The sequence below is a fragment of the Panthera pardus genome, unplaced genomic scaffold (assembly GCF_024362965.1).
Source record: "Panthera pardus isolate Hobbes unplaced genomic scaffold, ASM2436296v1 HiC_scaffold_27, whole genome shotgun sequence".
Lineage (NCBI taxonomy): Eukaryota > Metazoa > Chordata > Mammalia > Carnivora > Felidae > Panthera > Panthera pardus.
The window spans coordinates 19,575,796-19,602,210 of NW_026526843.1; the positions used below are offsets into that span (position 1 = coordinate 19,575,796).

The 26,415-nt window shown below is 45.9% G+C and overlaps 1 protein-coding gene across 1 annotated transcript; it reads right to left on the bottom strand.

Moving 5' to 3' along the window:
- Nucleotides 1-467: 467 nt before the first annotated feature.
- GABRE (gamma-aminobutyric acid type A receptor subunit epsilon) lies at nucleotides 468-18,009 on the bottom strand. Its single transcript, XM_019439815.2, has 9 exons — nucleotides 17,892-18,009; nucleotides 13,741-13,958; nucleotides 13,248-13,315; nucleotides 9,666-9,886; nucleotides 8,865-8,947; nucleotides 7,380-7,517; nucleotides 2,929-3,081; nucleotides 2,605-2,804; nucleotides 468-2,315 (listed from the first exon to the last, which is right to left on the bottom strand). Exons 1-9 carry the CDS (start codon nucleotides 17,945-17,947, stop codon nucleotides 1,971-1,973), a joined length of 1,482 nt encoding a protein of 493 aa, XP_019295360.1. The 5' UTR covers nucleotides 17,948-18,009; the 3' UTR covers nucleotides 468-1,970.
- Nucleotides 18,010-26,415: the final 8,406 nt, after the last annotated feature.

A 26,415-nucleotide genomic window follows, 5' to 3' on the forward strand; every position in this document is an offset into this window, starting at 1 on the left:
CAGAGTTAGTCCTACATAAGACAGGGTGTTAGGATTCCTGAGGTCTGGTCCCTTCCATTATCTGCTTGTGTGACAGTAGACATTCCTCTGTGCCTCAGCATCTGCATCTTTACATGGTGGTAGTGGAAGAGGAGTGTTCTGAGTCTGATAATCTGGAGGAAACTTCTGGCTTTCTGACTAGGTGAGGTTAGAATGATGGACAAAGCAAAAAGGACATGGCGGGGAGCACGAGCATAGAAGCAAGTAAGAGAATCATTAAAAGGGGGCCACCACTTGGTCACTGTCTTCCCTTCAGTTCTCCACTGACAGAAGGTACATGGTACATGCTTGGCAGGTCTGGGAGTCATGGATGGGAGAGGAGAACAGATAGGTTTGGGTCATTGATTTAGGATTTAAACCCTGAACTGAGAACAAACTTGAATGCCATACCTTCCATGCTTTGCTGATATATTTATTGATACATTTCCCCTTTTCAGGTGATGGTGACAAAAAGCAGATGAATCCCCCTACCCTACCCACCCCCCAATAAAATACAGACACAGATTTCATTCAGCATATACAAGCATTGGGGCGTGTCCAAATTCACCTCACTGGGTTACTGGAGCCAGGAGAGGTTCGGTCTTGGGGGCCCAGGAATTGAGCAGCCAATGCTAAAGAGAGGCTGCTACTCTGGGCCTTGCCACTGGGGTGCTGGCAGAGGCAATAGAATCAAATCATGGTGAACAGAGTTGCTTAGCCCTGTCATGTAGTCTAGAAGGTGACAGTGGTCTCCTGGGTACTTTCCAGTGAGATCCACAGTCCCATAGAAATCTGTGCCTCAGGGTTCTCATCTGCAAAATGGGGATAAGAATCCTGCTCTGAATCACAGGCTATGATAAGGCTCAAAATAGAAATAACTTCTCAAAAGTGCTTTGCAAAAGGTAAAGTGCTATACAAATTTAAGGGAATTCAATTAATTGCGATTGTGAGTGCCCCAGGATAACAGTGGACTGGCTCATGGGTCCAGGGGCCAAGGAAGTGATAAAACTCTTATGTTGTGCCTTTAGAGGGCACCAATCAGTGCTGGTAATGCCCACTGCAAAGCAAAGTTCTCTTAATTTCTTGGCCCCAGGAAGTCACCATGGCCTAGCACCTGGGTCGGGGCTGGGAAAGTCACTAGGGAAGCTACAGAAAATGTCACAGGGGTCAAGGAGGAGGAAGAAGGTGGCATCCAAAGCAGGGAGTCGTTACTATTATCACACACAAAAATAGATACCCAATGGATGCAAGGCATTGAATTTGTAGTGCAGATGAAGAATGGAAGCGGGGGGTGGAGGGAGAAGGAGGTGGCACAGCAGCAGAGGGAGATACAGTCCCAAGGGCTCTCAATTGCTGGCTCCCTTCCTCCTAAATGGATAATATTGGTGTCTATCTGCAAGGGAAGGGAGGGCAGGAAGAGAAAACCAAGAATATAACAACTGGACCTAAGGACTAGGATCCTCTTACCCTTTATACTGCTGCCCAGCATTTTAAGGTGTCAGGAACAGGCAAGCAGCTGGTCTATGCACTTTGAGGCTGAGGCCAGAACTGGGCCTGGAGCACCACAAAGGCAGTATTATTTCTGGAAAAAGGCAGTGGTTATCAGCACTGTTGTAGATAGCTAATCTGCTCATATTTGGGCATGGTCTTAGGGAGCTGGTCACGGACAGCCTGTGATTTTTAGGTCTGAGCATCATTAATGCCCCTTGAGGAACAGAGAGGTGGGCCATTTTACTTGAAATTGGCTGCCATGGAGATTCAGTGAATGGGCCAGGTAGGGGAGATGGCCAGCAAAGAGGAAATCTCTACAGGCTTATATTTGAGGAATGGGGAAGGAAAGATACTGTCTTGTTGCTCCTGCTGCTGCTGCTGCTTTCCCCTGACTCCCTTGGCAAGGGGTGTGGGACCTCCTGGAGAACTGGGGAGGCTGCCCACAGGGTACCAGCTGGTACCTACAAGTTAAGGCAAACAAGCCAATACAGCACATTGAAGAAGAAGAAGGTCACTGGGAAAACAACTCGCGAGTAGTTATCCAGGCGGTAAATGTGGATGAAGAGGCGGCCCTGCTGCCAGATACTGCCCTCACACCTGGGGACCACACAGACATACTTCTTGCACCACTTGCAGCAACCGCCAGGATTCTGGATGCCACCTGGGCTGAGAGACTGCTGGGCTGGGCAAGATGGGCCCTCCTCTCCATCACTCTCATCAGAGTCCTCAATCTGGCACACAAAAGCATCAGGATGCTGATGGGCACTGGCACGGGGAGGCATAAGGGCACGGGCATGAATATCTGGCTGAAAAGGACAAGGAAAGAAGTGGGAAAAAGTCAAATGAAGGTGAATCAAGCCTAGGTGCTGTCTCAGGATTTCTGGAGATTCTGGTCTTGGCACACTGTTTTTTGTCCACCCTCTGCAATTCCCGGCATCACATCCAAAAGTTTATTCAACTACCACCCCCAACGCCAGGTTACCCCCACCCCATAACTTGGTGAGCTGGCCTCCCATGTGCCATGAGTCCTAGTGCCCTCACTTGCATGCCTCCACATCCCAAAGGCTTGCCACCACTCCCATACCCAGGTCATACATGGCGAAGTTTTGGAGAAGCACGGGGTTTTGTCCGGTTGTAGGTCAGGAAGTTGAACACAGCAAACTCCATCAAAGCACAGAAGCAGAAGACAAAGCAGATGGCAATATAGAAATCCAAAGCGGTGATATATGAGACACGTGGGAAATTCTTACGGGAAAAGGTGCCCAGTGTGGTCATGGTGAGTACAGAGGTTATCCCTGTGAATGCACAGAAGTAGAGGTGGGCTCAGCTACCGATCCCTATGTTACACTGCTGAAAGGCCCCTCAAGAAGGCAATTCTGTGCCCATTTGTATGCCCATTTGCATGTATTACCCACTTACCTAGAGAGGTTCTGGCTGGAGCAGAGTCTTTCTTGATCCAAAAGGAAACCCAGGAAAGCATTGTAGTCACAGAAGAAGGGACATAGTTTTGAAAGGCTATAAAGCCAAATCGCCTGCTCACATTGAAGAAAAGTGTCATGACCATGAAATCACCTGGAAGACATTAAAAATACCATTTCATTACAGCAGATGAGGGTCTCCCCCAGGCAGGACATGCATAAGGGTCTTATTCAGCTCATGGGATTCCCACCACAGTCCTAAAATAGAGGTAGATTATTCCAATGCCATATACAGAGAATCAGAAGAAGCCCAGAGAGGAGACTCACTGTAAGACCCATTGTCAGTTAAGAGCTGAGGCAGGGCCACAAACTTCGTTGCTTCTTTTTCAGCCCACTTCCCCACACCTCGCATCTGTCTTCTCAGGGTGGCAGAAGTGTCAGATGAGAGTGAAAAAATCAGTTACCCTTCTAGCTATCAACACCACACAACTAATGTCCACATGGCTGACTGAGACCTTCACGCCCATTAAGGTGCAATATCTAGTCTGCAAAATCACAGCCTGACACATGCACTACTGGTCTTTACACTGTATACTCTCAGGGGATAAGCCAAGGATGGCCTATTATGTGGTGGGAAAAGCATAGAATCAATTTGGCCTCCTTCCTATTCATTTGTATGCTGGTAAAATGCTTTAGTTGCACTGTTGTACCAAAGGCCAAAAGAACTCAGTTGCACACCCCCAAACTTTTCCTGGTTCCCTATTCCACAAAAAAGCTACAGAGTCAAGTGTGCACTTTGTAACCTCATACTAAATAAAGGTTCACCATGACTTGGCTCCAACTGACATCTTACACACACACACACACACACACACACACACACACACACAAACACACACCTTCCTGTAGGCTCATCTCATACACTCTCAGATTCCCTGAGATAGCTTGCATAGTTGCACCAATATTCAAATTCTAGACTCTCTGTTCCTTAGTCTATTATCCTAATCCAAATTGGCTGCTGCAAAAAAATAGAAAAATTAGCTGAAAGTGAAAATTAGGGCATCATGTCTTTGATGTTGCCTCTTTCCCTACAGAGTGATGGCTCTTATAGTACTTATGACAATAGAAGAATTAGCATCTTCTATTATACCCTTCATGCTGCCTTATGCTCTGACATGCTCATCCCAAACACTCTACATGCTCATCAGGACTGTAGAGATTCTGATGGCTTTCCTAGAACCCAGAACTCCCCATTTCACTTTCAATATCACATAGGGTTTGTGATAGCTCAAATTCTGTTAGTGAAGCTAAGCTCCAAACTTCCACCTAAGTGATGCTGTAAAATTCCTTGGCCTTGAGTTAGGTGGTCTTTTAAAACACTACAAGGTTTAGACTCCTCAAGGAAGCCCTGTGGCTTGGCTTTTGCCCATCCAAGCCCAGCATGGGCTGGAACCTAACAGATGCTCAGTGACACTTACTACTGACTGACAACAGCTTTGTAAAGCAGACCAGAACACGAACATGTCTATGTGTCCTTCTATTTTGAAAAGTATATCACCTGCCTTCCAGGTCTGGGTATACTGGAGCTAAATGAGAAGAGAAGTCTTTCCTACTCACCTTGAAAGTACTGACATTTAAAGGGCAAGACTTCTTGTAATCTTACAGAAAAAAAGGTAAGGAAGTGGTCTAGGGTCAGTAGAATATGTGTAATCAGAGTAGTAGATTTGGGGATAGAACTCCTCTTCCAGGCCTGCTACAACCACTCCATTCAAAACTTATATATTCTTGTTGGAAGATGTATTATCCTATCAGCTTTTTCCATATTTATTTTCTTTATTCCAGCCAAAGAATGACCTTTTCCACTGGGTAAGCTTTGGAAAGCTGAGAGAAGGATACCAACATACAATTTATTATTTGTGAGGAATGAAGGAGCATGGGTAAGGGAAAAAGGATATCTGGGGCTGAGAAGACAAAGTCAAAGTCAAAACAAAACAATCCCTCCCACCAAACTAAAGATGCTTTTGCTTTTCTCTCGTTTGGCTAGACCAGAGTTTGTCACTGTACTGTCAGAGGAATGCAGTTTAAAAGACTGAGTCTAGAGTACTGGGACTAAAAGAATGAGTGGACCCAAAGCTTTGAAGAACAGGGAAGGAAAAGGAAATAGGCTGTAGAGTCTATAAAAGATTGTGACCCAGAGCTGGGACCATAATACTAGTAATTTAATCTTGACCCTGGAGAAGAGTGACTGGGCTTACCACAAGTTCAGTAGTTCTAAGGAAAAAGAACCAGGTAGGAGTCCCAGAAACTCCAATTTCAGATGAACAGCAACAGTTTTCCAATGGACAGAGTTGTCCAGAGATGGGTGAAACTCTCTTAAGAGAAAGTGAACTCCTGGTCATGGGTAAGGTCCCATCAGAGTCTCAATAGCCACCAGTGAAAGTTACCTCACTCACTGCAGGCAAGGGTGGAGTCTCTAAAAGCCTCCTGAAGCAGTGAGACTCTCTGGTTCAAGGCCCAAAGTGACCAAAGTAGCAAGCTATCCCCACATTCTGACCCCTTAGAAGCTGAATATGTAGATAGATAGATGATAGATAGATAGAACTGCCCAGAGGCTGATGGGAAGAGTTTCAGACCAACCTCAAAAAGAACTATGATACTGGAGAAACTATAATTCACAAGCAACTAGCCTCTAGCAGAAGAGAAAGAAGCCCTCCTCTTTTTTTTCCCAAGAACAATCTTTTCTCCTAAGGAGGGCCAGTGCTTACCTACTGTCATTTCTTTGGTGATGATGCTAGCTCTGGGGCTTTGTAGTCACTAGGGGGCCATTTTGAAACAATGCACAGCCATCTACTAAACAGAATTACTAGTGACTTGAAAGCCCCTGGGCCTTGTCTCTTCTGCTTCTTTTGATGATGGGTCCCCACCTGTCTGGGAAAACTGAGGTGCAGAAAGGCAAGAGGCATGCCCATGGTTAGCTGGCAGAAGAGCAAGGTTAGAGTGTAGTATAGTATAGTATAGTATAGTATAACTGCTTACCCAGAGACCCTGAGAAAAAGAAAGGCATTTGTAAAACAGCCCTCTGCCCCTGCCCTAGTACTGTGGAAGCAAATCTCTGGCCAGAGGAGCATGACCCATCTCTCCCCCCATGACCAGCTCAACAAGTACAGTGAAAGCAGATTTTCTGCCTAGGCACAGAAGCAAAGCAAGACTCCTCCTATGGCAAATGGCTGGTGGGGTGACTGTCTCCATCCACATCCTGGAAATGATGAGTATACTATACTATACTATACTATACTATATATTATACTATACTTGGTCAGTTCGTGTGAAGAGGGTTTCCAGGGCTGCTCTGGGAGCAACCCTGGGGAGGTCCCTTAGATTTTCATTGAGATCACCTAGGAACCAAGCAAAGACACTCATACCTAATTGGAAGCTGATGGTGAAGAGACCCAGGACCTCCCCTTTAGTCCTTGTTAGGTACAAAGTCAGGAAACCAATAATAACCATGTCCATGTTGAATCCACCGTGAAGGCTTTGACAGGAATCTGTGCTTGTAAGAGCTGCGCCGTTATTTTTTTAATATAATTTATTGTCAAATTGGTTTACATACAACACCCAGTGCTCATCCCAACAACAGAGCTGCTCCTTTAAAATAAATGTTGATGCAATAGGAATTGTAGTTGCTGAAATTTCCCTTATACCATCTGAGCCCTCACCTAGCTCACATTAGAACTCTAGCCTCTACTTCCTATTAGGACCAACTTTGTTTCCCACTTAACCCAGCTTGGATTGGTTCTGGGTACGAAGAACTCACATGAGCTCCATTCCCCAAAGTCATCCAATCAGGTCGGTTTTAACAAAGATCTAGAAACTGGGGGCATCTGGGTGACTCAGTTTGTTAAGTGCCCGACTCTTGATTTTAGCTCAGGTCATGATCTCTCAATTTGTGAGATCAAACCCTGTGTCAGGCTCTGTGCTGACAGCGTGGGGCCTGCTTGGAATCCTCTCTCTCCCTCTCTCTCTGCTTCTCCTCCACTCATGCTCACTTGCTCTCTCTCTCTCTCTCTCTCTGTCTCTCTCTCTGCTCCTCCCCTACTCTCGCTTTCTCTCTCAAAATAAATAAATCTTAAAAAAAGACGTAGAAACTGAAGGGTCTGCATGACAAAGCTAGTTGCAAATGTTGACAGCAGTAAACTTTATCTACTTACCTACCCTCTCAGGGAGTTGGCAAAGCACTTACTCCTTTGCAGATGAGAGTGAGATGTAGTTACAAAGTCTCAGTTTCCTCTGCAAACAGTTGTAAGTGGTTAACGTTTACAAGACAGGAGTCATGTTCTATAAAATTTCCATGGGATAATTGCATACATTTATATATATGGATGGTCACCCCAGTCATTCTTACCACCCCCTTACCAGACCTCTACTAAGCCCTTGTTCCATAGGTACACATACCAGTTGGGGTTGAGACTGTTTCAGTAATGTTGGTCACTCCTGTAAAATCAAACTGAAAGAGCTTCCAGGAATTCTTCTCATTGATTTCAAGCTTGAAATCTTCCCATTTGTAGATCATCTCACTCTCAGGATAGGAAACTGTAAGGCAACGTGGGAAGGAGGGTCATGTGAGACTGGGAAACCAAGCATGGAGTCTGAGAAATGCCTTGGAGTCCTGACTCTGGCCTCACGAGCTGTGGGACCTTGCCTTTCTTCCTCATTGTTGAAGTTCACTCAATATGTGCATTTATTGAGCATTCCTTAGTACCAGGTTCTGTGCTGGAAATATAGAGATGAGCAAGGCAGAAGCCTTGCCCTCATTCACATTTAATTGAATAAGATAGTAAATATACATCTGTAATTGTTGGAGTTGCTGAGAAACTTCCACCCGTGGGACAGTGGAAAAACAGATGAGGGAAAGACCACCTGGAGACCCACCCAACAAAAATTTTATACAATAGCTGACATTTCCAATAAATCTTAAAAGCTGAGTAAATATTCTCTGTATGGGTGAGGCTGGAGGGGTGAGGAGGGTGTTGTATGCATAGAAAGGTGAAAATGCCTGATGGATTATGGAAATGCCAAAAGTTCAGGATGGCTAACTCACAGATGCTGGATGAAGCATACAGGAATGGGTGGCAGGGGCCAGTAAATGAAGTACCTTGAGAGTCATTATAAGGAATTAGGAATTGACCCATGAGATTTCAGGGAGGATTTGAAACTAAAACATGACCTAGTCTAGATGATGCTTCAGCTAGGTCACTCTTGTCATTATATGAAGATAGCTTGTGGACAGGGAGACCAGTTTTAGGAGGCCAGTGCAGTAATCCAGGCCCAATAAAATGAATGAAGGCAGGAATCAAAGCTGTGGCAGTGAGAATGCAGAGAAATAGGATCAATAGAGACTCAGGAAGGAAAACCAACAAGATATGTTGATTGATTAGATATAGGAGGTGATGGAGAAAGAGGCATCAAAATTCTTGGCTTGGACAACTGAGTGGCTGATGGTGCCTTTCAATGACACAAATGAGAACACAGAAGCAACACATTTGTTTTGGAGGTAGAGGTTGGGAGGAGACAATGTATTTAGCTCTGGACATGTTCAGTTTTAAAATAAAGATGTTGTGAAAGCCCAAGTGGAAGATGACAAAGACCTAAACCAAGGTACTGACAGTGGAAATGCAGAGGAGTAGACATACTTGAATTACATTTCAGAGGTGGGTGACTGACTTGAGATGGAGTGGAAGGAAGACGGAAGAACCCAACACGAGGTCCAGGTGAAGCAACACAGTATTGTCAGCAAGAAAGGAGATAGAGGAGGCTCTGGGAAAATCTGGCACCATTTTAGGAGAAAAGCAGAGGCAGAAAAATGTAAAGGGCAAGGATGAGAAAAAAGAAGGGGCTCAGCATGACTCTGGGGCCCCAGAAACCTAAGAAGGTACTCACAGCTAGAGAAAGACAGAGGGCAAGAGTGAGAATCCATTGGAAATTTGAGCATGTGAAGTAAACATCCAGCATCAATGGTCATCCTGGAAGGGAGAAAGGAGCCTCATTAGGCTGGCCTTGAGCACTTAGGTATCCACCCACCTTGGGCCTGGGCACCACCACCAGTGAGTGGCAACATTGGGATTTGAAACAAAGAGCTCAAAGGAGAGACAAAAAGGAAGAACAGCTTGAAAGTATCTGGCTACTTTGATTTTCATAATCAGAGAAATGTGTGGACCAATTTAGATGGGCTTTTTTTTTCTTGCCCATCCCAGCTTCCGGGACTTGCCAACACTTTCTCACTCTCTACCACCTTCACACCTCATACCACCCATACACAATCTTCCCCGGCCAAGCATTCAAATGTCCAGCCTGTTCTTAGATAGACATGTTTTCAACTGCTGTGTTGCTGCTCTGCCTGGACAATTCCAACACCATGGATGTGTCTTTACAGCCAGTGCCCACTTGGGATGGAACTGTCCAGGCAATGTAGTCATACTGTACATTCTAGTGGGGGGACTTGTGGACTGGGAGCCAAGTAACTGGGTACCAGTCCCAGATCTGCCATGAACTTGGTGTGTTGCTTTAAGCAATATCTTTCTGTTTTGAGGCCTGGTGTCTGTGTCTATACATGAGGGGGTTGAGCTCATGGTCTAGGAAAGCTGGAAAGGCCCTTAGAAGTATCATTGAGGATGACACCTATGTTCATGATTCTTTGGCAAAAAGAGTCCCAAGAGGTAATATTCCAGAGGTTTGACATACCGAATTGTGTACAACACCTTGCCATCCTTGTGGATGCGAACCATCTGGTTGGGCATGGTGATCACATGCTCTTGGGTCCTCTTAGAATTCCTAAAAAACGTGTCCGGGATCCATAACTGGCTCACCATGTTGCCATTCAGAACAAAGCTCTCAAAGCTGCCATTGTAACGGAGGCGTTCATCATACCAGGTCTGGCAGAAGGTGATGTCAATGGTGTATTCCTGGTAGGATGGGTAGAAAAGCACACACCTAGATCTGTACAGGCAAAGAATATTCCCATGCCATTCTGTGAAGGGCCCATCAAGCAGATAGGAGACTACTTAGGTTTGCACAGAGGACAGCATGAATTAGGCTGTAGGAACTTTTCTATTTCCAGGTATTCCCAAAAGAAAGGAACATTCCCAGATAAACAACAGTCAGTGAAGACACATTTCATCTAGAAACAGACAGGCAATGGTTGTGTAACTGCACAGGCTGGGCTCATCGCATCACCACCACCTTGTAGGGTTATGGTATTACTCCAGCCAGGTAAATGCCCTCTCAGTCCCCACATTTCCATAGCAAAACAAAGGTCTCAACTCAAAATCATTTTAAACATTTACAAACACACACCTTTGGTTGTATATGGTGAAGATTCCCCTTTCAGCTTTTATTTGGAGAGCACAGATGTTAATTAACCTCAATCCTTCATTCTCCAGAGTTATATTTAAAAATGAAGTGCTTTGAGTCATAAGAGAGGTGTGTATTTAGTCTCATGTTTTTTAAATCATTGTTTTGTTTTGTTCTTCCTTTTAAACAAGGGCACCTAACCTCTGAATGTGTGTGTGCATGTGCATAGATACACCTATGATTATTTGGTCTCCAGATCATATTATCTGTCCCATAAACTATCCGTTAAATATCAAGAAAGATATTTAATAGGAAGAAGCATGAGAAGCTAGAGATTTGCACTACTGGTATTGGAGGGTAAAAAGTAAAACAGCGTGAAGAGCAAGTGCCAGACCTAGGCCAAGGGGGAACCTTGAGGGTTATCCAACCTCCTTTATTTCAGTGGTAAGGAAACTGAGGCTCAGAGAGAAAAGGACCTGTCCAAAGTCACACAAAGACAGCATACTAGTTCTGATGCTCAGAGCACCATTACCATGACATTGTCCTGGGATGGCCTTCACTGATTTCCCTCTCAATGGCTTATTTCACTTGCACCAATAATCCCTTTGGGAACCAAGGTCCAATTTCCCCATATAGAATCCCTAGGTCTTTCTCCTGAGTTATCCTGCATCAAACAATGAACACTAACCAGAAACCCATAGTGCTGGAGGCCATTGGAGCCCTCAGGGGAAAGGTCAAGACAATCCCAGCTTGGCTTTGCTGCCTAGGCCAAAAGGTGGTGATAGCAATTGCCAAATTGCTGGAAGCTAGCCTCCCAGACTGAGAAGGTTCCCTGGAGTAGCTCAGAGAAGCAGACAGAAAAAAGCATAGCTACTATTCACATGGGAGCCCACAGCCCTGCCCCACACAGCCCAACCAACCTTCATAAGTGGCTTTCAGAGTGTTTCTACAGTCCCAAGTAGCTTGCAGTTCCAACTTGGCATACAGAGCCTTCTTCATTTCCAGGCCATGTGAACTAACCCACACTACGCTCTTGCTCTGTGTTATACTGTTTCAAATAAGCATTTAATTTCTATTTAACAAGATACCAATTGTAAGGTCATTACACAGCAACTGATAACCAAAAGTTCGGTTTTTCCCCAATTTGACAATGGTACTTGGGTTGTACATCTTTTTTAGCTCAGCTGAAACTCTAGAAATTCAGCGTCAAGAAATTGGCTTAATTAGAATTGCCTGCAACAATTATCACAGCAAGAAGCCTTAGCAACTGTTGGTGTTATGATGGGCAGTCATTCCCAGACTGGTCACTGCCTTCTAAGCTCAGGCTACGTGTCTCAAAAATTCAACCAAGAAACTGGTAGAAACATTTGATTTAAATCTCCATGCTGTGGGCTCAGGTTTCTCTCTTTAAGGACTTATTCTATGCTCTACACAACATCTGATTGACTGAGGGGTGTGTGAACTCCCCTCAAACAACCATACCTCCTCTGTAACAATGTTTGCTGAGAGGCTCAATTGCTTCAAATGTAAAATAAGGATCCCAGTGGTAGCTTGCCTGCCACACAGGCTGTCATGAAGATCCAAGGAGACAAGTGTGCTCTGTTCATTGGCTGTGCGAGAGAGACATATACTCCTTCCTTACTAAGTACAAAACTCCACAGTGTCACCAGGGAAAAGTAGACTGTATAAGATCTATCACAGTTTTAAAGAACTATTTGGAACTATGTAAAAGACCAGACTTCTTGGGTGAAGTTTAATACCATATGTGTATCTGGCATCTTATAAAGGCCCTTGGCCTAGGCTAAAGCAGCACTTTATTGGCCAAAGAAAATCAAGCTGTTTATTCCTCTTTGGACCAGTTCTGTGTTGTATGCCAGGTTCGGTGACTACTGAGTTATTAGACTGTATCCCTTGGGATACAGTCAGGTATCAGGGGGAAAAGTGACTTTTATAGAACATCTTTCATAACTCATTTGCTCAGTTAACATATATTGAGTCCTTGACACCAAGGAACCCATAATCAGGAGAGTAAGGCAGACATAGAGCACATAATTACAATACAGTGAGATAGGGAAGATCAGGCAAACAACTGTGATATAAGCTAGAAAAATCTGAATGTTAAAGAGAGGGGTGTGGTCTGAGTAAGAAGGGAGTAATTAATAGCTGTGGAGGTAAAGGAAGATGCCATGGAAGAGAAGCCATTAGAGACAGACCCTGAAGGATAAGGCTATGACATGTAGAAAATTGGAACAATGGCATTCCAAACAAGAAAGAGTTTGAACAAAGACTCAAAGGTACAAGGTGATCTGGGAACACCCATACTCTAGTCACTAGGGCATGTGGTCTCTAAAGGGGGGGAAAGAAATAAAGCTCTGGGTTGGCTCCAGCCATGGAGGGCCTTGACCACTAGAGTGTGATGTTGAACTTCATGCTTTAAGCCAGGTCCCAGACCTGCAGGAGGCACATCACTCAGGAGGGCAGGTCAGTAGGTGGACTGAGGTAGGCAGAAACCTTGAATTTTGCATATTTCAAGGAGAGATAATAGAGGCTAACTGGGGACAGTCCTGACAGTAGAATGATAGCAATAGAAAAGGAAAGAAGAAACCAGGCCAAAATTAGAGAAGCAGTCTTAGAGCAAGAGTTGGTAACTATAGACTTAATTCTACAAAAATCATTAGAAAAAAAAGAGCCATTCCACTGTGATGTTTAAAGTTGCTTTATTATTTTTATTTTGAACAAAACACTAGAAGATATGGTCAGGATTCTGAAGGTCCTCTTCAGACAGCAAGGGACTTACCTTTTCCTGACTTCCAAAGTCAGTGTTGGTTACAATCTCCCCTCTCCAAAACAAAAACAAAGTAAAACCACAAAACTCTTCTTATGGACACACAGAGCAGAAAAAATAAGTATGTGAAAGGCCCCATGGTGAGCTTCCTGGGCTACAAGACACTGTAATAAAAAATCAGTACTCACCATGTCCAGGATAGAAATAGGACCAAGGGTGTTGACAGAGAGCTCCACAGTGACCACAGTGGGCTTTTCTGTAAAGGAAGCAGAAGTGGCAGAGGTAAGTGTCAAACAGGGACATGGGACAGGGGAGGGCGTGGTCAGAGGGGAGAACAGGTGAAGGATAGAGAGATGGTTTCAACATCACTCCTATTTCTTTCTTTGTTCTTTCATAGCAAGATCCAATTCACAGACTGTTAAGAGTTGGACATACCTTGAAGGCCAGTCATCTAGTCCACTCATTTTGCAATTGGAAAACTGAGGGTGAGAAAAGAAAAAAGTCTAGACCTAGGCTAAGGGTACTGCTGACACTAGAGTTGATATGTCTTACCCAACAGGTCAGCAACAGATTCCCTGGCCCATGTGCATGGCACCCTCACTTATACCCCAAACCCATTATCCACACCTATGCCCTCAACTTCCTGCTCCAGGAGGGGAATAGCTATGTTCTGATACTCACCACCAATGCCAGGGCGAAGTTTATGGTCATAGTTATTCAGGATACTGTTCAGGATGTGAGTGGCTGCTGGCAGTTTGCCAAGTGTGCTGTGGGGACCACTAAGAGTGGGCTTTGTTTCTTCAGAGAGGAGCTTCTCTTCAGCAGCCTGGGGCCGGGGCCCATAGACATCATCATGGGCAGAGGGTCCATTTTCTGATTCAACATGAGGTCCTTCACTCCTAGAACATACAAACACACAAAAAATGAAGCTCTGTTCTCCACTCCGTAGGGGTCACAGATGAGGCCTCTTGGGATAGAAACAAACCAAAACAAGTCTGAAACGCAAGACATAAAGAGTGACTGGTAACAGCAAATTTTAAGCCACTAACATAATATTTGTTAATTTCTTCTAAATCTTGCTACTCTTTGGGGACTTTGGGTACTATCCTTCCTTCATGGTAATTCTTTATTTTTTTTAAACCCAACAACAAAACCAAGCTCAAGATTTTAAAAGAATTTCTCAATGTAAGATGAAGAGGGCATTGGTGTATGAGCTCTGGCCAAGCTCTTCTGCTGTTACTAACACTAGTGTCCAGTCTGCCTTGACCAGCACCACTGGGGAGCAAATGGGCAGGAAGAAGGCCAGGATTTCTGAGGAACGCTCAGGAAAGCTAGAACAGCCTCTCCCACAGAAGGCTAGAACACCTTGGGAATATTCTGCATTTCTTTGTTTTTGTGAAATTCATTGCATTGGACTTGGGGGCCAGGGGTGAGGGAAAGCTCTGAGCACTAAGAAAAGGTTAGAGTCCCTTATGCAGAGACAGTCATCCAGGAGAGAAGGCCAGCTAGAATCCTACTTGAGTGCCATGCACGACAGCCAAAAACTAAGAATTAAATTAAGCAAAACAAAAATGTAAAAAGCCATTTGACAATGTACAAAAGTCACTGATGGTGTTAGAAGTTAGGGACCTGGTGCTTTTGCTGGAAATCAGTGAAGAAGTGAGCACCAGGGGGCTTCTGAGGTTCTGGTCATGTTCTAGTCCCTGATGTGGCTGCATTGATACCAGTGTCGTCATTTTCTGACAGCTCATTAGCTATACAGTAATGATTTGAGCACTTTTCTGCATATATCTTCTAATTCAACAAAAAAGTGTTTTGAAAAACAAAAATGCTAATAAAAATCTGCTAATCTATGGATCTTATTTGGATCTTGATTTTAAAAAGCAAACTAAAACAAAACAAAACCCATTTATGACACAATATGGGAGATTTGAACACTGGATAGTTTCTTCAGTATGACAAAATTATTCTAAAATTTTTGGTGTAATAGTGATATTTTATTATGTGTTTGGAGTCCTTATGACTAGAAATGCATAGTAAAATAATTGCATATGAAATAATATGATTTGCTTTAGAATATGATTTGCTCATAGAAATATGAGATTTGTTTTAGAATAATTTAAGCTGAAATGGAGAGTGTGTGAGGGACAGAGAAATTAAGTGTGGCCATGAATTGATAATTAATGAGGCTGGTGATGGGTACATGAGGATTCACTCTATTGTTCCTTCTAGTTTTATATATCTTTGAAAAAATATATAACTAAAAGCTTTTTCAAAAGCCATCAGCAAAAGTAATCTATGATGTTGTAAAGCAGGAGAGTGGTTTCCTTTGGGTAGGAGAGTGTATTGGGAGGGGGCATGTGGTCAAGCTTGTGGGGATTGGGTGGAGGGGACTAGCAACATAGGCATGGCCTCTGTGGTGCAGACCAGGAGCCTGACACTTTGTGCAGCAAAATGAATTTTTCTGCAGTATTTGAAGCACTTAGAATTGCTTAACTGGCATGTAGTGTGCCAGATTTATGCCATTTCTTGTGTCTGAAGTGGCTAATTCCCACTGTGGACAAGGGAAGAAATGGGCTTGACAAAAGCAGTTTCCATTTCCAAATAGCACATGCAGAGATGTCCTCTTTCCCTGAGGCTTTCCCCCCAGTCCTCTGACTAGATAATGCCAGCCACTGTTGCAGGGGAGGAAGAAAAACAGAGGCATGAGACCCTGCAAAATGAGTGACATGGCTAGCAGCATGGCACAATCAACACTGGCACTGCCAACCAAGACCACCCAAGAGCCTGCAGCAGCTCATCCCAGATGTCTAAAGCCAACAACAAGAGCCCCGAGGTTCAAGAGGCAAACAAACAAGCAGAGTCCCAGGGACCACTGAAGACCCTGTGTTGCCCAACTACTACATCTGCAATGAAAATGTCAGAAGGTGAGGTTGGTGTAATTCTACGATTAGCTTTTGTTAGTAACATAGAAACAAAACAAACATGCTCATCCTGGGATCCTTGAGGTTAAGGAACTGCTGGCACTGACAGCATACCTTTCCTCAGCCAGCCATTAAGCCCCCTTTGAGGGCTAGAAATAATAAGAACTTGAAAAATACTCACATACTGGACTAGTGAAGTCTTTCCATGGGCCCTTTTCATGCACCCACATGCCTTTAGATGCAATGATCCAAGATGGAGCCGAAAGTCTGCACCCACTCCCACTACTGGGGATGCTCATCCAACTACCAGTGGGCAAGGGAAGGAGAGGGGGAGGGGACTGGCAGTGTCCTAAGAGGGGCCCACTGGATTCTTTTTTCCTCCAAATTAGCCCTCTTTTTCACCTTACAAGATGAAGAGTCTGAGGCCCACATGGGGGAAGGGCTGTGCCCAAAGTCACACAACCCACTTGAGGCTGAGCCTGGACCAGAGTAAGGTTTCCTGGTTTGATGTGGCCCTTGCCAACACACCTCACAGCCACCTCTTCAGCTCTTTGTTGACATCATGGGTTGCCATGTTGACAATGTCTGAACACCAGTTACTGCGGCCCTTCCCCCCACCTCCAAGGGTAGTATCCATCTGCTGTTTTTTCTGCTCCCCCTGCTTCCTTCAGCCCCCACTCCCAGACCCCTTTTGCCCTAGCCAGTAACCATGCCAGCTTTCCCAAACACTCCAACTCATACCTGGAGGGATGTAGATGACTGAAAATTCCTAGCACGCATTCAGAAATACTTGCCAAGCCCCTGCTGAGGCCAGCCCCCACAACTCAGGGCACTAGTGAGCCAGCAGGGAGCCCCACAGCCCCTCCCCTGAGGAGCTAAAGCAGTCTGTGGTGAAGAGAGAAGCCATCTCCTCTCTCCCCAAAACAGATAAGGAAGTGCCCAGTGCTGTGGAGACTTCTAGAATTGAAACCGTCTCAAAAATATGAAGCAGTCATCTTCCACTCAAAAAAGTCAGAAGTGCAGGGGGCAACCTTCCTAGCAAAATCCCAGGGCCAGAAGAGAGTGTGAGGGAAGCTGGCTGCTCAAGGGGAACTTGCTGTTAGCCTTTGGAAAAGGGGGGTGGGGACTGAAATCTAGGACCCAAACCTCAGACCTCAGAGAATAACATCCTTGGCCTCAGGTTCCAGTCTGCCCGGAGCTCTAGAGCCAGCAGGGTGGGGAAAAGGGGATGAACGAGGAAAGGGGAGGCCAGTGGCAGAAATGGGGTGGATAACTGGGGCGGGAATCCTTGGACTAAACTGGGGTTCCCGCCTAGGACTGACACCAAGAGGAGCGGCAGGAAGGTAAGCAAGTAAAGTCAGAGTTATCTGGCACAGTGCCTGGTGGTTAGTAGGCACTCAGAAAAAGAAATCTGAAAGAGAGGACAGACTAGCCAACACTCCAGCATTTAGGTACAGTTCCGCTCCCGGAGCCCGAGCGCCTTTCTGGGCGCCACCTTTACAAAGTCTCTCCCGGTCCTCAGAAGCGCGTGCCTACCCAGGTCGGTTATCCCGCGGGCCACTCGCCTCTTCTCATGGAAGACTCAGAGAGGGAGAGGCGTGCTCATCCCCTGGCTGTCGCCGTGGTTTTGGAGACCGGGCGGGAGTCTGGAGACGGGAGCAGCCAGGGGACAGGCGTCCCACCTTCCTTCCTGGACACCCCTTCAGCCAGCACATCCTAGAGGGAGTGGGTTGGAGGCTGGCGGCGCGTCGCGTGGACCCAGGGCCCGGCTAGCCCGCACGGGGGCCAGGAAAAGGTGGGCGCGGGATTAGAGGAACACAGGGGCGTGGGGGTCCGGGTAACTGGCCTACCTCCAGGGGAGAGAGAGCTGGGCGCGCAGGGTTCCTAGGTCCCGGGATGGAGACTCACCTAGACGGAAGGATGATGGACAGGCCCAGGAGGATCAGGAGAACTTTGGTTAACATCGTGGCGCAGACCCGCGCGACCCCCTGTGCGGAGGTCGCTGCGCACGGTCTGGCGGCACAGAGCGCGTAGTGCAGGGTTTTGTTGGGCTCCAACTTCCACTCCTCCCACTCGCCCCGCCCCGCGACCCCCTCCCTGGCCCCGCCCCCTGAGCCCCGATGGAAATCTCCGACGACGTGTTCGCTGCAGCGGAGGAGAGTGGGATGGATAGGCTCCAGCGGGCGGGGGCGGAGGAGAGAGGAGGAGGGAAAAGAGGAGGTAGCCCTGTCGCCAAGGCCCCCCCGCCCCCCGCCGCCACTACGGCAGCGCTGCCAGACAGCCAGGCGCGGGGGACGGGGGAAGGGAGGAAGAGGCGAGCTGGCCGCGAGGGCCCCAGGCAGGGGAAACCAGAGGCCCGCGGCTGCAGCTGCAAGGGCGGCCGCAGACTGGGTCGGGCTGGGCAAGATGAGGGACTGGGTGGGCCCCTGCCTCCTTCTAGACCCCCTCCAGCTAGGTGGCACAGTGTAGGGTAGAACTGTGGCCTGTGGCCCTTGGCTGCCTCCCTATCACCTGTTGCTTCCCCAGGTCCCTGACCTCTGAGATTTCACCTACCCTCACTCCAGACCTTCCAGTCTTTCAGAGTACATCTCTTGGCACCCAAAGGAAGCTGGGTAACTGAGTAACCTCCTTGGCACAGGGGAAGAAGAAAAACTTGGGGAGGTCTCCCCAACAAGCTTTGAGCTACTCCACAGACCAGTTTCCCAGGTATTTGGGGCAGGGAGGGACCCAGAAGGAGGACCAAGCCTAGGCATTCCCTGGAGCACTTTCCCTGAACCGCAAGGAGGCACTGGCCTAGGTGTGAGAGGGACCATCTGGGATAGAGGGACCTTGGAAACCTCTCCAGGACTGGCTGGCCAAAACTTTCTGGAGACTTTGCTCTTAGTCATGCCAGAAGTAGAAGTGAGAAGGAGCTAGGGGTGTGGTCATGGGGGTGGTGGGTGGGCTCAGTGCCCCCATTAAGGATAGCTGAAGAGTCTCAAGCATCCTTGGACTTTCTCTTTGTTACCTAGACCCTCATGATTCACTTGAGAGGGGAAAAGATTGCAGAGATTTGCCTATCAAGCTGATGTCAAACATTAACAGCATCCTCACCTGTTGCTCTAGAAGGGGCTGTGTGCATCTTAGCTAGCAGGATGGCTCTCCACCACCCTACCCCTATCCCGTCACTCTGCTTTGTCATCTCCACAACATTGCCCACGAAGTAACGATTTTCTTGGACATTTTGGGGGGAGCTTATTTACTGTGGGTTTCCTCCACTAGTGTAAGATCAGTGACAGGAACCAAGCCAAGCCAAACCAAACCAAACCAAACAAACAAACAAAACACATCTCTGTCTGGTTTCCCACTATATAATTCTGAAACTTAGATGAGTTCTGGGCACACAGTAAGCACTCAACAAATACCTGTTTTTGACCTGTGTGCAGCTGTGTGTGTCCCAGTGCCACTGAGTTTACTGGGACCTGGGTTCCCCTCAGCCTCTGTGCAAGACAGAGGAAAAGATTACAGGACACATTCAGGCCTCTTGTGTGCATGCTTCCTAGCCCTGTGGCAGAGCAAGCTTCATGGGTTTGTAACTTGTGCAGAAGGGCCCTATTTTGTTTAACGCTTTGCTGTCCTCTTCTTGAAATTCTTAATAATTTTTGAATATGTGGCCCTGCATTTTTATTTTTCCCTTGCCCTGCAAATTACTTAGCCACTCTTGCCCTAGGGAGACATGCTGCAGAGCAGAGACCAGGCAAACACAGAGCATTCCTGAACTCACTACAAGGAGAAAGCTGCCGACCATCTGCTTGCCTTTCTGTTCAGCACCAGAGTGCTGTGCAGAGATGCCTTGTGCTTGAAGTGTCTCATATGGATGTCTCTTCCTCCACTGACATTGGAGTTCCAAGAGAGGCAGGTTTGTCTGATTTCTCTGTGTTCTTCTAGGTTGAGTGCAGTGCTTAATGACTGGCATTAGTTATATTTGCTGAATAAGTGACTAAGTCCCAGGCAGTCAAAAGAGACAAGGGGTTATAGCTAACAGGTCAGAGGACCCACCTGGGGCACTTTTCTCATAAGGGTGGAGATTAGTCACACTTTGCCATCTTCCTTACTCACCTCATCCAGTAGGAGAGCTGCCAGAACCTGCAGAAACTCCTGAGCCTTACAAAAGGCAGGGCCTGATTATTGTGTTGCACTCTCCAAGTACTTCCTGTGTGCCTGTCTATGAGAGGCCATGGACTTGGCAATGGAGGGATATACAGTAATGGTCTTGGCTTTCACATATATGGTTCAAGAGAGAAGAAGGGATTTCTCTCAAAAATTACTAGTACAAGGTAGAAAATCATGATTTCCCTGGAGTTCCCAGAAAGACACACCTCCCTCTGGCTGGGCAGTTCTGGAAACTTCAAGCAAGAGGAGGAGCCTATGCTTTACATGGACTTGAGACCTGCAGCAATACATAGGCCTTACTGGCAGAGGTGCAGACATGGGCATTCCAAGCATAGAGCCAGCCAAGGTGTTGAAATCAGAAATGTGTGGTGCTTGATAGAAAACAAGTAGGAGTTTGCGGGAACATTTGCATGAAGAGGCATTGTGGGAGATAAAGCTGGAGTGGCAGTCTGGTCAGGCTAGTGCTGGGCCTTGAATGCTGAGCCAAGAACTTGCACTCTGTATTGTAAGCAAAGGGGAAGTTACAGAAGAATTTCAAACAGGGACATTGCATGTCAGAACTGTTCTTCAAGGACGCCCCTCTGATAGAAGCAGGCAACAGTGTTTGCAGGAAGGAAAGACTAGAGCCTTTTTTCACCCGGAAAGGGAGTTGTATGGATCTGAATGAGAGCAGAGCCATCAGGATGGTTAGAAGGGAGAGCTCAAAATGGGTGAGTTTTAACTGACACAATTATGACTAATTAGATAGAATGGGAGAGGAGGCAAAGGAGATCGGGTTGCTAGAGAAGATGCAGGGTCTTCCTCAGGTGACCAGCATGGTAGAACAGTAATAGGGAAGGTGAAAGGAGGAGGGGGAGGGCTTTTAGTCACAGTAATGAGAACAGTCCCTTGCATTTTGTGTTTCAGTTTCTAAGTTTCCAAGAACCTGCACACTTATTGTCTAGGTGTGTGTGTGTGTGTGTGTGTGTGCATGTGTGTGTGTGCGTGTGTGTGTGTGTCTACTTCACTATCTTGGGCTGATTACTTCAAATATATCTCTCTACAACTTGATTTTCATGCTGGAGAAAAACAAAGAAGTTAATATAGTGGCTGTATTTTCATAACTAAACCAAGCTACCCATTGGTCAGAATAGCCATGAGCATCCCCTTTGTCAGTTGTGAATGATCACATTTAATGACCAATACCAAAGCATCCTGTGTCCTGCTATACATGTGGTTTAGGGGTAAAACCAGAGCTGCCTGCCATAAAGTCTGTGTGTTCCTGTCCAGCTTGGTCCAAAGTATAACACATGCACAACGTGTTTTTCCTACTAGGCCAAGGGAAAAATACCAGCCCTAACAAGTTGTGTAAGATTCTTAGCTAGTTAAGTATGGTTTTACAGCAAGACCAAAGTGGCTGGGACATTGGGGGAGGCAAGCTGGAGGAAGAACTATTTGCAGGGCTAAGATGGAAGCTGAAATGGATGGAGAAGAAAGCAGGGAACAACCAAGCTTCAGAGCAGATAGACGGTAGAAGTAGAGGCAGCACAGGGCAGTAATTAGGTCTGTGTGCTCCACTCTAGATAGGACTGGGGTTGAATTTCAGATCCTCCATTAGATACTAGCTGAATGAACAAAAATTATTTGCCATTCTCACCATGACTGTTATTAAGGAATTACTGATAAATAGCAGTGCAGGCACATCTGGTATTCCTGAGATCTTGAACAGCACCTAGGAAGTGTCTGACCAGGGAGCAAGGGCCCAGCCCCAGATATGCATAGCAGAGCAAAGCTCCTGTTTCAGGAAGGAGGTAGTGGAGTTGACAGAACAGATTCTTGATGTTGAGGAACTGGACCACTGAATGAACACCCCAGGATGGTGGTACAAGGGAGGAGAGGCATGGCTGGGGCTAGAGATTGAGAGTCTCAGCACATGGATGCTATTCAAATCCATGGGACTAGGTGCAATCACCCAGGGAGAAAAAAGATGGCATAAGCCTAAGTTCTGAGAGCTGTCACAGCAGCCAACAGAAGAGAGGAGAGTTTCTACTAGGATGGCAGGTTCAACAATGTTCTAGTAAGACAAGGATTGAATGATACCCATCGGTTGGTTTATTAACAGGGAAGTCATTCATGAGCTTTGACACAGCTGTTGCAGTGGAGCAGTGGGGTGGGGGTCAGTTCACAGAGGGTTGAAAAGTGCAGGAAAGGGGCAATGAGAGAAGGGAGAATATGAACACAGACAGCTTATTTGAGAAGTCTGGTTGGAAAGCAGAAAAAGTTGTCACTATCTCCCAGACCAAAAATGGGGATGGGGGCTTAATGCAGGGGCCATGTCTGATTATTCACTGGGTCAGGCTCCAGGGCCTTGTAGAAGAAGAGAAAGAGGTTCAGAGGAAGAGCTAACAATGGTGGCAAATGCTGCTGGGCAGCAGCTGAGAGTAATGAGGTCTAGAAAGTGCTCTGAGGAGTGAATGTGTGAGGTGTAGATGTGGGATAAGAAAACAGACAACTTCTCAAGAAGTTTACCTTGAAGGAGGAGAGAGTGTAACAGAGGGAAAGAAATATTTGGAAAATTCTGAGTTTTGTGTTTTAAAGATGAATGAGACCTAGCATGTTTATAGGCTACAAGGAAGAAGCCTATCGAGAGGAATTGGTAGAGGAGTAACTTCTTAAGGAGGTAGTTGGGTAGAGTCAGAGCCCAGTGTACAGAATTGGTCTATTAGTAGAGGATGAACACATCTTCCTCAGAGGAGAGAGAGAGGAAAGGAAAGGAGATGAAAGTGACAGGCTCATTAATTTATTCAACAAACACATGTTACCACATGCCAGGCACTGTCTTAGGTGCCAAAGAAGGGAGAAAAAACAAAATTCCTGCCCTTGTGAGGCACACATTCCAGGGGAGGAGGCTAACCATAAAAAATACATATAATAGGTAAATTTATAGCACTTTAGACAGTAATAAGTGGATTGTATAAAAATAACAAGCAGAGTAAGGTAAGTAGGATTAAGAATTCTGGGGAGAGTGGGTTACAATTTTACATAAGATGGTTAGGGAGAGCATCACTAAGAAGGTGAAACTGAGCTATGCAAACGTCTGAAGGAAGAGTGTTCTAGTACCAAAGGAACAGACAATAAAAATTATCTAAGGGCAGAGAATGCCTGGCATGCTCCAGGAATAGCAAGAAAGCCAGTGCATCTGGAGCAGAGTGAACAAGGAGGAGTTAGTGAGAGATGAGGTCAGAGAGATAATGGGGTGGGATTGGCAAATCATATGTCAATGAAAGAACATTAACGTTTACTCTGCTTAAAAATGGAAGCCATTGGGAGGGTTATGAGCAAAGGAGTGACATAATATGGCATAGAGATGGCATTTAAAGCAATGGGACTAGATGAGATGAACAGGGGAGTGAGTGTAGCTACAGAAGTGAACCAAGGACTGAGCTCCAAGGTACTCTAATAGTAGGAGACCAGGGAGAAGAGAAGGAGCCAGCCAAAAAGACTAAGCAAGTTACCAGTGAGGTGAGAGGATAATCAAGAGTGAGACATCATGGAAGTCAAGGAGAGAGGAATTCAATCGTCAACTGCTGCTGCTAGAAGGTGAAGTGGGATTAGACTAAGACTTGTCCATTGCATTGAGCAATATAAGTCATTAGTGACCTTGACAAAAGAAGATTGTATGATGTATTTTTTGGAAAGCTGGGGCATTGGATATAAGGAGCATAGACAATTCCTTGGGGGAGTTTTGTTGCAGAGAACAGCAGTCAAATGGGACAGTTGTTGGAGAAGGAAGGAGGCTCAAGAGGTTATATGGGAGAAGTGACAGCATATGTATATGCTGATGGGAATTCCCAAGTATAGAGTGAAAACTTTATGCTACATGGGAGTGAGGGTAAGGATGATGTCATTAAATGAGCAAGAGGTAATAAGATGTAATGGTTTGAAAGCAGTGTTGCAGAAGGTGACAACCATACCTGAGACCCTAAGGGACAGAGAGCACAGGAGAATAAACCACTTCACATGGCCCCCAGAGCTGATGCCCTATCCCAGTATATTGACCAGATAAATGTCTGAGTGTGTGAATGAGGGGCCTGCACGTGAAGCCATGTCTTCCAGGTGGAGAGGAGCTAGAGCTGGATATGGATAAAGAGGTGGGAAGGTGGAGGCATCTGTCTCATAGAGCAAGGTGCTGGTGGGAGGTTTTGAAAATGTAGAAGGATGCTAGAGTGGTCAGGGGTCTGATTAAAGTTGCTGAAATACACAACAGTGCAGGGATGGGCATGCTGTATAAAGAGAAATGAGCATAGAGACTTACCGTGGAAAACTGGGGTGTGGCATGTGGTGGGTCTTGTAGTTTGAGAGAGATGATTACCTGCACCCCTGTCCCTTCCCGTCAAAATTCAGAGTAATTTAAAAATAAGATACAGGGGTCAGGCAGATAGAGAACAGATACTTCCCCACATCCCTTAGTAAAAGGAGCAGAGGCTCCAAATAAGCTTCTAGAAATGCCACCTATCCCTCACCCCTGCCTCAAATTAAATATAACTACCTTTCCTGAGGATAGGCAGCTGCAAAAGGTGTATGGTCTTCTTATGTACCCCAGAAGTCTGACAAAGAAGAAATAAGGATCTCTATGTTTTCCTTTGGTCAGGTAGGCTACTGCTTCTCCTTAGGGAAGAGTAAGAGAAGAAGCAGAAATGTTTCTCACATAGGGCAGGCAACTGAGGTTTCTTGTTATATGAGCAAAGTAGAGACACTAAATAGAAGAGGAATCATTTCACTTATAATCTCCAGGTTTTTGTTCCTCTTAGCCACTTAAGCTTAATGATTAAGTTCAAGATAAACTATTGGTTGAGCTACAACCCTCATGTTTGTAGCAGGAGTTGGGGTGAATGTGATGATATGTCAAAAAGCCCCTGCTTACAGAAAGTCCTGTTCTCCCTTTCTTTTTTTTAATGTTTTTTTAAATTTATTTTTCAGAGAGAGAGACAGACAGACAGACAGAGCATGAGTGGGGGAGGGGCAAAAAGAGAGGGAGACACAGAATCCGAAGCAGGCTCCAGGCTCTGAGCTGTCAGCACAGAGCCTGACGTGGGGCTTGAACACAGCAATCATGAGATCATGACCTGAGCCAAAGTCTGATCCTTAACTGACTGGGCCACCCAGGCGCCCCTCTTCTCCCTTTCATGAAACTCTTCCCTGGTTACCAAATCCTTCCCTCTTTGTGTATTCTCCTTCTTTGTGCAAGGAGGGGTTAACACTTTGAGCCTCCCCTCTCCTTTCTCTCAGATGCTGTTCTGGGTGCTGGGGATACAGTGACAAGCCAGACTAAGCCCCTGCCTTCATGAAGCTTACATTTTTATGCAAGAAAATAGGCAATACACAGACAAGGAAATAAATATAATAATTTCTGGTACAAAATACCATGGAGCCATTAAAACTTGTAATGTAGCCAAAAATAACTGCAAGAGAAGAACAGTAGCCTGTCAATCTGGTCGGAGTGCGGAGAATGTCCTGGGATCCTTCTGGGCCTTCTGGGCAGCTTGGAAACTCAGGGCAATCAGCTCTGAAACCAGCTTTACCATCTCTAATTCCACCATGGAATAAAGGGAACACGAGGAAGGTAAAATGACCAGGCTATTAATACATGAGAGGCTGCCAAGCCATTATCATTTATTTCAAGTGGTGGTAAAAGCAGATGACTCATCCTTCAGAGCTGCAGGACTTTGCAAAAAACAGTGTGGATGGTTTGCTGGCTTGCCTGTTTTTCTAAGCTCAAAGTTCAGGGGACAGGGATTCTCAGTGCAAACAGCCTTGAGGAGCTGGATTTCTTCACCCTAGCACTGAGAAAGATTTTCCCAACTGTCAAAGGTCCCAAGGGGGGAAAAAAAAAAACCAGATTCTTCAATGATGACTGGGAACAGGGTGTTTCCCTGGTGGGGATGGAGCTAGGCAGCTAGATGGAAGAGTCTGTGTTTTACCTGCCCTCCCTCAGCAGACACACTTCCTTGCCTTGTAGGTTAAGGAGGAAAGAAAGGAGTCTTTTGTTAGAATTCCCAAGAGAGGCACCTTTTCTCTGCTGCTCTTGGCAAATGTAGCCTATTTCATGAAAGGCATTTCTCCTCCTAAGGCTTTGGAAAACTGATTGGCAAGTGCATAATGCCTGCTGGGCCCAGCTGCCAATCATTTGTAAGAATTTGGAGTGTTGACCTTGGTTAAGTGGACTCAGAAGCTCCCTGTATGGGCACTCCGCCATTGATTCTTCAATGTGAAGCGGCCTGTTCTACAAAAGAGATTGGTT

Excerpts from the sequence above, each read along its gene's own strand:
- GABRE (XM_019439815.2), bottom strand. The coding sequence starts at position 17,947 with ATGTTAACCAAAGTTCTCCTGATCCTCCTGGGCCTGTCCATCATCCTT. Across the intron at positions 8,948-9,665 it reads AAGGTGTTGTACACAATTCG|GATGACCATTGATGCTGGAT; the intron begins GTATGTCAAACC and ends TCTCCCTTCCAG. Across the intron at positions 2,316-2,604 it reads CTTCTCCAAAACTTCGCCAT|CCAGATATTCATGCCCGTGC; the intron begins GTATGACCTGGG and ends TGTCCTTTTCAG.